Source organism: Pseudophryne corroboree, chromosome 1 (assembly GCF_028390025.1).
Source record: "Pseudophryne corroboree isolate aPseCor3 chromosome 1, aPseCor3.hap2, whole genome shotgun sequence".
Lineage (NCBI taxonomy): Eukaryota > Metazoa > Chordata > Amphibia > Anura > Myobatrachidae > Pseudophryne > Pseudophryne corroboree.
The window spans coordinates 939,876,171-939,889,476 of record NC_086444.1 but is presented as its reverse complement, the minus strand read 5'-3'; the positions used below and the strand labels follow the sequence as shown (position 1 = coordinate 939,889,476).

The 13,306-nt window shown below is 46.8% G+C and overlaps 1 protein-coding gene across 1 annotated transcript in view; it reads left to right on the top strand.

Moving 5' to 3' along the window:
* The window catches only part of CLGN (calmegin), a 144,694-nt gene that overhangs the window by 113,074 nt on the left and 18,314 nt on the right, over positions 1-13,306 (top strand). The window contains exon 12 of the mRNA XM_063920376.1: positions 6,095-6,214. Within this exon, the coding sequence (XP_063776446.1) occupies positions 6,095-6,214 (120 nt within the window). The remainder of the gene's footprint in view (positions 1-6,094; positions 6,215-13,306) is intronic.

Genomic DNA, 13,306 nt, shown 5'->3' with positions numbered 1-13,306 from the left:
TCTATTTACTAAGCATTGGAGAGGGATAAAGTGGATGGAGATAAAGTACCAGCCAGCCAGGTCCTAACTTCCATGTTACAGGCTGTGTTTGAAAGATGACAGGAGAGTTAGGAGCTGGTTGGTACTTTATCTCCGTCTACTTTATCTCTCTCCAAGGCATAGCGCATAGACCCCCGTGTGCCAACCTATCAGCTCCTCACTTTAATTTTTCAAATGCAGCCTGTACATTGACAGAAGCTGATTGGTTGGTACTTTATCTCTCTCCAAGCTTTGATGAATCTCCCCCAAAGTATTTTTCAGGTTGATGTGTATGTACATTGGGACATATATAATTAGGTGATTTCTTAGGTGTACACTATCTGTCATTGCAAGTCACCTACAGCCACAGAGCTTTTGTAGTTTTGTACACAGAAAGGAGGTCTATGAGCAAATGACAGTGTAGTCAGGCAGACCTTTATTTCCTTGCTATTTGTTTTCTGGCTAAGTAAATGAATTATGTGCTGCAAGGCTTGGGGATGTATCACTGCTTAACAAGTAACAATATTCTGCACAGTTATTATATAGCTAGTAAACAAATACATGTCTATACCATAAAGTTTAACCTGTTGTCACCAATTGATGGGTTTAAAACAGGAATTGCAGTATTGTTTTGTCTCAATTTGCCTTCTATAGCTAATTTGGATTTTTTTTCTGACTTGTCAGAATTTTTGATGAATCTCTCCTCTTTTGCTTGCACAGCAATGCAATAAACATTATTTAGCCTCAAGCACATTATTATAAATGCCAACATATTCCATAGAATTGTACAATGAAATAACAAACCTACAGTTCAGGAATGTGGATTGAGGTAAAAGTCTCCACTCATAGGGCCTAATACAGTAATGATTGCAGTTGCACTTTGTAAATGCAGTCCTTACCTCCTTCCTACATTTGCTATACGATCACATTTGGGATGCTTGCGTCACATGCTTGCCATTGCAGGGCGACTCGTGAGGCCAAGAAAACTGTATCTTGCAACGCAGTCCTTGGCCTCTACACTCCCGGAAACTGGGGGCGACCCCGCCTCTCCCCACAATCGCCTCTGCCTGATTGCATTTCTGCGATACGATAGCAGTACCTGTGCTGCACATGCACAGAATGGGTCCTGCGTGTGTGCAGTTTTACTGACTATCGGGAAAGTGCAGTAAGGATCGCTGATGAGATCCTTACTGAATCAGGGCCTTAGATAACAATAGAACAGTGTAAAAGAGGTAATGGGTCTGACTCACTATAAAATGCTCAATTCCGCAGTTAAAAAAAAAGGCATAAAAGCAAATTTAATTAACTATGTAATACAATATATAAAAGAGAAACTTCATTAAAATTTTGCAATCGTGGTATAAAAACACTTTCCCAATTTCCCAATGATTAATTAGCATACATGCAACCCTAGACAATCACACAGCTATTTGCAAATCTCTGTTTACAATAGAGACAAATGATTGTGGTGCCTCTCCTACCTATAGATAAAGACCCAATGCTGTATAGCATATATAGCATTGGCCCTTCTTGGTACATCTGAGCTGGGTGCCAGGGTAGAAATAAATATAAATGGTGCCTTCTTTTAAGATATAATCTGGTGCCCCCAAGTAAATGAAATAACTAAATAATACATCCTTAGAAATATATTGCTGCTTAATTAAGTTAATAATAAAGGGCCTGATTCATTACCAATTGCAAATGTGAGATTACACGCAGTGAGTGGTTATCGGCAGACTGCGCATGTGCTGCAAACGCATTGTGGGGTGCGCAAAGGGCAGTCGCCTTGCATATGCAGCCTAACTGTAAGGTGAACACATTTTCATTGACAGGAAGTGACTGTTGTGGGTTGTGGGTGGTATCCTGGCGTTTGTGGGGAGTGGTTGGGAAAATGCAGGCGTGTTGTGCCGTTTTCGAGGCATGTAACTGACATCATCTGCGATCGCTGCGTTAAAAAAGATGGCACCTGGTGTGACTGCATTGTCATTGATTTGAGTATGCTGGGGTCAGCCACAAATGTTGATGGTGTTGTTTTTTTGCATACAGATGGAGCCATGCTCATTGAGCGTGGCTACATTGCAGGCAGGCGCGCCCAGGCACGCCGGCGAGCGCACAGAGACACTCCCATTCACTTTGAAAGGGACGCATGCGCGTCCCATTCGTGCACGGGAGTCAACCTCGCCGGACGCACTCAGTCGCAGATAGAGTCATGATTAGCGTGGCTCATCTGTATGTATTTACAGATTTGCGAATGCATCAGGGGGTGTCTTTTATCCTTTCTGGGCGGCTCTTCACATACAAATTTTAGCAAGAGCAATTTGTGAACATCGCTATCTCAGCCTCAATAGTGATCCATAATTAGTCAGGCCCTAAGTTAAGACAACCACTAATAATAATTACCGGCTCCCCCATTCCTGGCTTGATCCAACGTAGTTCAAAAAGATGTAAAAAAATAACCACATAATCTACTCGCGATTTGCTGTGGGGAGACCCAACTGCACAATAATACCCCTTTTCCACTAGCTCAAAAAACATGGGTAAATGCATGGGGGCACGCATTTACAAATGACGGGTTGGTGAGTGCAGTGGGAAAGGGGGCTGAGCACGGGCCGCAGCCGGGTAGCACCCGTGTCAGGCTCCCGGCTGCAACCCGTGCTCACTGGTGGAAAAGGGGTATTAGTTAAAAGTTAGATAACTAGTAACCTAGCTGATACCTGGAAATCCAATTAGTAGCTTTCCTGTCTCTAAGATAAGACAGCCAATCAGGGCCTCTAGCACCTGATTGGCTTTACCATAACTTTTACCTGCCTGTGTCTTATGTTTGGCATATCTTTCAGCATTGGGACAGTTATTTTTTGGTACTGTACAGTAGGTAGGCAGAGTACTGGTGCTGATGCTGAATAGCATAAGCATATCGGAGAAAGGGAGAGAAGGAAGGCAGCACAGATCAGACAGCTTGCAGCAAGACATCTTTGAAATCTGCATTTTTGGTCTTTTAGTCGCTATTACATAAAAAGAACTCACCAGAAAAGCACAGTTTTTAATAAAATCGGAGGATGTTACATTACACCCTGTACCTGTAATCTAGGAAAAGTGATGATAAAGGATATTTAAAGGTAAAAGTTGTTAGGTAAATTGGGTAGGAAGATATTGTATATTGGTGAGGAGATTCCTGTTAGACTGGTTAGACAGTAAGTGGGTTTTGGGGTTGCTGTGCTATGAATAGAGATATCAGATGAAGGGATTCCAGTGGAAGGCGGGCACACCAGTAGTCAGTGTTAGAGTTTCATTTAAAGGTGGGAAATTCATAGGGGAGACAGCAGAAATAAATTCAGTGTGTTAGAAAAGGTGCTACATTTATAGGCATCATTGTAAAGTTGGGTTGCAAGAACATAGAGATGGTGCTGAAATCCCAATTATTTTATTGATTTGCCAAGAAAGGAAGAGCAAATTGAAAATATGAAAATATGAAAATACCGCACATGTTTCTCGGGCCCCACAGCTAAACAGCAAAACAAAGAGCCTTCAGATGCTAACGGTATGACCATGGAGGTGAGGACAAATGTAAGGCAGTGTTGTTTAGCCTCAAGGAAATTAGATTAAGGCTGCAACAAATTACAAATGTAATAGAAAAAATATATGTGTTACAAGTGTGTCAGCCACAGCACGTAATATAACCTGAAATGCCAGTTGAGAGGGAGAAAGTAAAGAGTAACACTGGAGAAACGGCTGCAGTAGGGGTATGAGTAGATGGGGTATAATGGGTGGGAAGATGGAAGGAAAGAAGAAGTATCCCCTCCATCCCAGCATAGAAGAAAGAGAGAGTGTATTGGGAGAATAAGACAGGGACTGTAAGTGTGAGCAGGCTATTCTTTTAGGTCCAGTAGCATATACATTCTAAAATATGATGGGTACGTCTTGGAATCTAAGATTCTGGGAGTCTTCATGGTTGTACAGCAGGGAGTTCAAACTGCTAAACTGGACAAAAATGAAATTAGTGTTGTAAAGTAAGATTGTTTGGCCTAGATGTTAGAGCAAAAATAATATCTAGTGAGAACAAAGCAACATATGGATCCCCTGATTTGTTGGGCAGCTTTATACAGTGCATCCAGAAAGTATTCACAGCGCTTCACTTTTTCCACATTTTGTTATGTTACAGCCTTATTATTTATGGAATAAATTTTTTTGTCCTCCAAATTCTACCCACAATATCCCATAATGACATGAAAAAGTGTTTTTTCAGATTTTTGCAAATGAATTAAAAATAATAAACTAAGAAATCAAATGTACATAAGTATTCACAGCCTTTGCCATGGAGCTCAAAAGTAGCTCAGGTTCATCTTGTTTCAATTGATCATCCTTGAGTTGTTCCTACAGCTTATTTGGAGTCCACCTGTGGTAAATTAAGTTGATTGGACATGATTTGGAAAGGCACACACCTGTCTATATAAGGTCCCACACTTGACAGTGCATGTCTGAGCACAAACCAAGCATGAAGTCAAAGGAATTGTTTGTAAGCCTCCGAGACAGGAATGTCTCAAGGCACAAATCTGGGGAAGGGTACAGAAAAATATCTGCTGCTTTGATGGTTCCAATGAGCACAGTGGCTTCCATCATCCAGAAATGGATGAAGTTCGGAACCACAAGGACTCTTCTTAGAGCTGGCTGACTGTCGAAACTGAGTGATCGGGGGAGAAGGGCCCTAGTCAGGGAGGTGACCAAGATCCTGATGGTCACTCTGTCAGAGCTACAGCATTCCACTGTGGAGAGAGGAGAACCTTCCAGAAGGACAACCATGTCTGCAGCAATCAGACCTGTATGGTAGAGTGGCCAGACGAAAGCCACTCCTTAATAAAAAGCACATGGCAGCCCGCCTGGAGTGTTCAAAATGCACCTGAAGGACTCTCAGACGATGAGAAACAAAATTCTCTGGTCTGATGAGACAAAGATTGAACTCTTTGGCATGGATGCCAGGCGTCGTGTTTGGAGGAAACCAGGCACCAGGCCAATACCATACCATCCCAACAGTGAAGCATGGTGGTGGCAGCATCATGCTGTGGGGATGTTTTTTAGTGGCAGGAACTGGGAGACTAGTCAGGATAGAGGGAAATATGATTGCAGCAATGTACAGAGACATCCTGGATGAAAACCTGCTCCAGAGCACTTTTGACCTCAGACGGGGCGACGGTTCATCTTTCAGCAGGACAACGACCCAAAGCACACAGCCAAGATATGAAAGGAGTGATTCAGGACAACTCTGTGAATGTCCTTGAGTGGCCCAGCCAGAGCCGAGACTTGAATCTGATGAAACATCTCTGGAGAGGTCTGAAAATGGCTGTGCACCGACGCTTCCCATCCAACCTGATGGAGCTTGAGAGGTGCTGCAAAGAGCAATGGGCGAAACTGCCCAAAGATAGGTATGCCAAGCTTGTGGCATCATATTCAAAAAGACTTGAGGCTGTAATTGCTGCCAAAGGTGCATCAACAAAGTATTGAGCAAAGGCTGTGAATACTTATGTACAGTTGATTTCTTAGTTTTTTATTTTTAATTAATTAGAAAAATCTCAAAAAACACTTTTTTCACATTGTCAATATGGGGTATTGTGTGTAGAATTTTAAGGACAAAAATTAATTTATTCCATTTTGGAATAAGGCCGTAACATAACAAAATGTGGAAAAAGTGAAGCGCTATGAATACTTTCCAGATGCACTGTATATACTATTGACTCTCTAAATATGAATATATGGTGACAGATCAGTGATACCGACATGAAGCAATGATCTAAAGCCCTAGGCTGAAGCCAGCTTCATATTTTGATTTGGTATAATTATTATTATCCTTTATTTATATGGCGACACAAGGGTTCCGCAGCACCCAATTACAGAGTACATAAACAAATAATCAAGCAGGAAAACAGCAACTTACAGTTGACGACAATATAGGACAAGTATATACTGTAGGGTCAAGCCAGTGATTTGGTATAATAGGGTCAAGCCAGTTTAGCTGTTTTCATCTAATACAATTGCTTGAAGATGTTTCTGTGAGGTTTTGTTCATGGTTTCTGTTTTCTCTCAGCCAGGCATGATTAACCAGCTCCTGAGTGCAGCTGACGAGAGACCCTGGCTCTGGGGCTTATATCTGCTGACAGCAGCTCTGCCTATGGGTCTACTGGTCCTGTTCTGCTGGCCCAGAAAGGTAAGGCAATGCCAAAATATGTTTACAAATATCTGTAGAGGAAATAATAAGATTTTAAACCTACCGGTAAATCTTTTTCTCCTAGTCCGTAGAGGATGCTGGGGACTCCGTAAGGACCATGGGGAATAGACGGGCTCCGCAGTAGACATGGGCACTAAAAAAGAACTTTAGGTATGGGTGTGCACTGGCTCCTCCCTCTATGCCCCTCCTCCAGACCTCAGGTAGAGAAACTGTGCCCAGAGGAGACGGACAGTACGAGTAAAGGATTTTGGAAATCCAAGGGCAAGATTCATACCAGCCACACCATCCACACCGTATAACTTGGACTATACGAACCAGTCAACAGTATGAAACAAAACATCATCAGTCAAAGACCGATCAGAACTGCAACAAAAAACCCTTGTCCAAGCAATAACCATATACAAGTCTTGCAGAATGAAGTCCGCACTGGGACGGGCGCCCAGCATCCTCTACGGACTAGGAGAAAAAGATTTACCGGTAGGTTTAAAATCTTATTTTCTCTTACGTCCTAGAGGATGCTGGGGACTCCGTAAGGACCATGGGGATTATACCAAAGCTCCAGACCGGGCGGGAGAGTGCGGATGACTCTGCAGCACCGATTGAGCAAACATGAGGTCCTCATCAGCCAGGGTATCAAACTTGTAGAACTTAGCAAAGGTGTTTGAACCCGACCAAGTAGCTGCTTGGCAAAGCTGTAATGCCGAGACACCTCGGGCAGCCGCCCAAGAAGAGCCCACCTTCCTAGTGGAATGGGCCTTTACCGAATTTGGCAACGGCAATCCAGCCGTAGCATGAGCCTGCTGAATCGTGTTACAGATCCAGCGAGCAATAGTCTGCTTAGAAGCAGGAGCGCCAACCTTGTTGGCTGCATACAGGACAAACAGGGCCTCTGTTTTCCTAACCCGAGCCGTTCTGGCCACATACATTTTCAATGCCCTGACCACATCCAGGGACGCGGAATCCTCCACGTCCCTTGTAGCCACAGGCACCACCAGGGCCGGTGCTAGGGTGTTCGGCGCCCCCCTGCAAACTATAAATTTGCGCCCTCCCATATTCCTTTGGCGCGCGCCGGGAAAAGGGGTGTAGTCTCACAAGTAAGGGGCATAGCCACACAATAGTACCCCCATTCAAAATTACGCCACAATATAGCACAATCTTATTCATCTTATACGTAATGCCCCACCCGTAGTAGTAGCGTCCTTATATGTAATGCCCCCCAGTAGTAGTAGCGTCCTTATATGTAATGCCCCCCCAGTAGTAGTAGCGTCCTTATATGTAATGCCCCCCCAGCAGTAGTAGCATCCTTATGCATAATTCCCCCCCAGTAGTAGTAGCATCCTTATGCATAATGCCCCCCCAGTAGTAGTAGCATCCTTATGCATAATGCCCCCCAGTAGTAGTAGCATCCTTATGCATAATGCCCCCCCAGTAGTAGTAGCATCCTTATGCATAATGCCCCCCAGTAGTAGTAGCATCCTTATGCATAATGCCCCCCCAGTAGTAGTAGCATCCTTATGCATAATGCCCCCCAGTAGTAGTAGCATTCTTATACATAATGCCCCCCCAGTAGTAGTAGCATCCTTATGCATAATGCCCCCCCAGTAGGAGTAGCATCCTTATGCATAATGCCCCCCCAGTAGTAGTAGCATCCTTATACATAATGCCCCCCCCAGTAGTAGTAGCGTCATTATACGTAGTGCACCCCCAGTAGTAGAAGCGTCCTTATACGTAATTCCCCCTAGTAGTAGTAGCGTCCTTATACGTAATGACCCCTCCAGTAGTAGTAGCGTCCTTATACGTAGTGCACCCCCAGTAGTAGAAGCGTCCATATCCATAATTCCGCCCTAGTAGTAGTAGCGTCCTTATACGTAATGCCCCCTCAGTTGTAGTAGCGTCCTTATACGTAGTGCACCCCCAGTAGTAGAAGCGTCCTTATAGGTAATTCCCCCCTAGAAGTAGTAGCGTCCTTATACGTAATGCCCCCTCCAGTTGTAGTAGCGTCCTTGTACGTAGTGCACCCCCAGTAGTAGAAGCGTCCTTATACGTAATTCCCCCCTAGAAGTAGTAGCGTCCTTATACATAATGCCCCCCCAGTAGTAGTAGCGTCCTTATACGTAGTGCACCCCCAGTAGTAGAAGCGTCCTTATACGTAATTCCCCCCTAGAAGTAGTAGCGTCCTTATACGTAATGCCCCCCCAGTTGTAGTAGCGTCCTTATACGTAGTGCACCCCCAGTAGTAGAAGCGTCCTTATACGTAATTCCCCCTAGTAGTAGTAGCGTCCTTATACGTAATGCCCCCTCCAGTTGTAGTAGCATCCTTATAAGTAGTGCACCCCCAGTAGTAGAAGCGTCCATATGCATAATTCCGCCCTAGTAGTAGTAGCGTCCTTATACGTAATGCCCCCCCCCCCAGTTGTAGTAGCGTCCTTATACGTAGTGCACCCCCAGTAGTAGAAGCGTCCTTATACGTAATGCGCCCCCAGTAGTAGTACCGTCCTTATACATAATGCCCCCCCCCCAGTAGTAGCATCCTTACACGTAATGCCCTCCCCCAGTAGTAATATTGTTATACGTAATGCCCCCCCAGTAATAGTAGCATCCTATACATAATGCCCCCAGGTAGTAGTATCGTCCTTATACGTAATGACCCCCCAGTGGTAGCGTCGTTACACGCAATGGCCCCCATTAGTAGCGTTGTTACACGTAATGCCCCCCCCTGTAGTAGTAGCGTCCTTAAAGCACACATAAACGCACACACACACACAAAATACACAATACACATTTCCCTCTCACACTTCACTTGCCTAAGCCAGTCTCCCTACACTACAGCAGCCTGGTCCGTGTGGCTCCGCCCCCTTCTGTCCCGTTTAGCTCCGCCCCCTTATGTACCGTGCACAGCGCTGTCCTGTCACACAGGGGAGGGGAGGGAGGAGGATTTTCATGCTGCAGGTGCCGCAGCCAGTGCCTGTCATACAGTGACAGGCACAGCAGCAGCAGCAGGGGGCACAGGACGGCGCAGCAGGGAAGGAATGCAGAGCAGGGGGAGCGCCTCTCCGTCCCAGCGCCTCCCTGCACTGCATCGCTTCGTTGAGCGGGTAGCGCCGGGCCTGGGCACCACAATAGGTTGGTTCATATGAAAGGAGGAAACCACCTTAGGCAAAAATTGAGGACGAGTCTGCAACTCAGCTCTATCCACATGGAAAATCAGATAAGGGCTTTTGTGAGACAAAGCCGCCAAATCAGACACTCGCCGTGCCGAGGCCAAGGCCAACAACATGACCACTTTCCAAGTGAGATACTTCAATTCAACTGTTTGAAGAGGTTCAAACCAGTGAGACTTAAGAAAACGTAACACCACGTTAAGGTACCATGGTGCCACCGGAGGCACAAAAGGAGGCTGGATATGCAGCACCCCTTTCACAAAAGTCTGGACTTCCGGAAGAGAAGCCAATTCCTTTGGAAAGAAAATGGATAGGACCGAAATCTGAACCTTAATGGAGCCTAATTTTAGACCCAAATTCACTCCAGTTTGCAGGAAGTGAAGAAAACGGCCCAGGTGGAATTCTTCCGGAGGAGCAGTCCTGGCTTCGCACCAAGACACATACTTCCTCCATATACGGTGATAATGTTTCGCTGTCACCTCCTTCCTAGCCTTTATCAGAGTAGGAATGACCTCATCCGGAATGCCCTTCTCCACTATGATTCTGCGTTCAACCGCCATGCCGTCAAATGCAGACGCGGTAAGTCCTGGAACAGACAAGGCCCTTGTTGTAACAGGTCTTCCCTGAGAGGAAGAGGCCACGGATCCTCTGTGAGCATTTCCTGCAGATCCGGATACCATTCCCTTCGAGGCCAATCTGGAGCAATGAGAATTGTCTGTACACCTCTTCGTCTTATGATTCTCAGTATTTTTGAGATGAGAGGAAGAGGAGGGAACACAAAGACCGACTGAAACACCCACGGTGTCACCAGTGCGTCCACTGCAACCGCCTGAGGGTCCCTTGACCTGGCGCAATATCTCGGAAGTTTCCTGTTGAGGCATGATGACATCATGTCTATTTGAGGCAGACCCCACTGACTTACAATTTCTGCGAAGACTTCCTGATGAAGTCCCCACTCTCCGGGATGCAGATCGTGTCTGCTTAGGAAGTCTGCTTCCCAGTTGTCCACACCCGGAATGAAGACTGTTGTCAGAGCGCTGACATGACTCTCCGCCCATCAAAGAATCTTTGAGGCTTCTGCCATTGCGACTCTGCTCCTTGTGCCACCTTGGCGGTTTACATGAGCCACTGCTGTGATGTTGTCTGACTGAATCAGAACCGGTAGACCTCGAAGTAAGGTCTCTGCTTGCCGAAGGCCGTTGTATATGGCCCTTAATTCCAGCACATTTATGTGCAGACAAGCTTCCTGGCTTGACCACAGACCCTGGAAGTTTCTTCCCTGCGTGACTGCTCCCCAGCCTCGGAGGCTCGCGTCCGTGGTTACCAGAACCCAGTCCTGAATGCCGAACCTGCGACCCTCTAGAAGGTGAGCACTCTGCAGCCACCACAGGAGAGATACCCTGGCCCTGGTGGACAGGCTGATCATTTGATGAATCTGTAGATGTGATCCGGACCACTTGTCCAGAAGGTCCCATTGAAAAGTGCTCGCATGGAACCTGCCGAAAGGAATGGCCTCGTAAGACGCCACCATTTTTCCCAGAACTCGAGTGTAGTGATGCACCGACACCCTTTCTGGCTTCAACAGGTCCCTGACCAAGCCCTGAAGTTCCTGGGCCTTTTCCATCGGGAGAAAGACCCTTTTTTGTTCCGTGTCCAGAATCATGCCTAAGAAAGGCAATCGGGTCGTTGGGACTAACTGTGACTTCGGGAGATTGAGAATCCAGCCGTGCTGTTGCAACACCCTCGGGGAGAGTGATACACTGTCCAGCAACTGTTCTCTCGATCTCGCTTTTATCAGGAGATCGTCCAAGTATGGGATAATTGTGACACCCTGCTTGCGCAGGAGCACCATCATTTTTGCCATTAATTTGATAAAAATCCTCGGGGCCGTGGAAAGCCCAAACAGCAACGTCTGAAACTGGTAATGACAATCCTGCACCACAAACCTCAGGAACGCCTGATGAGGTGGATATATGGGGACATGAAGGTATGCATCCTTTATGTCTAGGGACACCATATAATCCCCCCCATCCAGGCTGGCGATGACCGCTCTGAGCGATTCCATCTTGAACTTGAACCTCTTTAAGTATAGGTTTAAGGATTTTAAATTCAGAATGGGTCTGACCGAACCGTCCGGCTTCGGGACCACAAACAGGGTTGAATTATAGCCCATCCCTTGCTGAAGCAGGGGAATTTTAACCACCACTTGTTGAAGGCACAATTTTCCCTCTCTGGGGAAGAAGCCGGCAGTGCCGATTTGAAAAACCGGCGAGGAGGCACCTCTTCGATTTCCAGCCTGTACCCCTGAGAAACAATGTCTATTGCCCAGGGATCCACCTGAGAGTGAACCCAGACATTGCTGAAAAGTCGAAGACGTGCCCCGACTGGGTCGGGCTCCCTCAACGGAGCCCCAGCGTCATGCGGTGAATTTAGTAGAAGCCGGGGAGGACTTCTGTTCCTGGGAACTGGCTGTAGCTGACAGCTTTTTCCCCTTGCCCTTACCTCTGGCAAGAAAGAAAGATCCCCGAGCTCTCTTGGATTTATGCGACCGAAAGGACTGCATCTGATAATGTGGCGCTTTCTTCGGCTGTGAGGAAACATAAGGCAAAAAATTTGATTTACCTGCAGTAGCCGTGGAAACTAGGTCCGTGAGACCTTCCCCAAACAATTCCTCACCTTTGTAAGGCAAAACCTCCATATGCCGTTTCGAGTTGGCATCACCTGTCCACTGTCGGATCCACAGGGCTCGCCTGGCAGAAATCGCCATAGCGTTCGCACTGGAACCCAGTATGCCCACATCCCTCTGAGCATCTCTCATATAAAGGACCGCATCCTTAATATGACCCAGGATGCGACAGGGACACCACACTCATGCGCTCCACCTCACCCCTAGAAGAGCCTTCCGCTTCAGACATGCCGACACGTACGTACCGAAACCCCACACACTCAGGGAAATCTCTAATCTGGAGACAGTTCCCCCACCAGGCCCTATGGAGAGACAGAGAGAGAGAGTCTGCCAGCACACACCCAGCGCCAATAACCCTGGTAAAAAAATACCCAGATAAAGCGCTTTTTATTATTTTTTTATATATATATATATATATATATATATATATATACTGCGCCAAATAAGTGCCCCCCCTTCTTTAAAACCCTCTGTCACCAGTGATCAGCAGGGGAGAGTCTGGGGAGCCAGCTTCTCAGCGTGTGCTGTGGAGGAAAATGGCGCTGGTGAGTGCTGAGGGACAAGCTACGCCCCCTCAGCGGCGGGCTTCGGTCCCGCTCTATTTTGAACAAACTGGCGGGGATCTCTTAAATATACCACAACCAAGTGTATATACAGTATTTAGCCAGACCTAGAGGTTTTAAAATTGCTGCCCAGGGCGCCCTCCCTGCGCCCTGCACCCAACAGTGTGTGCTGTGTGTGTTCTGTGTGGGAGCAATGGCTGCGCGTAACCTCAGTGAAGCTCTGAAGTCTTCTGCCGCCTCTGAAGTCTTCTATCTTCTCATACTCACCCGGCTTCTATCTTCCGGCTCTGCGAGGAGGAGGACGGCGGCGCGGCTCCGGGACGAACCGCGAGCGGAGACCTGCGTTCTGACTCCCTCTGGAGATAATGGTGTCCAGTAGCCTAAGAAGCAGAGCCTAACATTTAAGTAGGGCTGCTTCTCTCTCCTCAGTCCCACGATGCAGGGAGCCTGTTGCCAGCAGGTCTCCCTGAACATAAAAAACCTAACAAAATACTTTTATTCCAGGAAGCTCAGGAGAGCTCCCTGTAGTGCACCCAGTCTCCTCTGGGCACAGTATTTAACTGAGGTCTGGAGGAGGGGCATAGAGGGAGGAGCCAGTGCACACTCATACCTAAAGTTCTTTTTTAGTGCCCATGTCTCCTGCGGAGCCCGTCTATTCCCC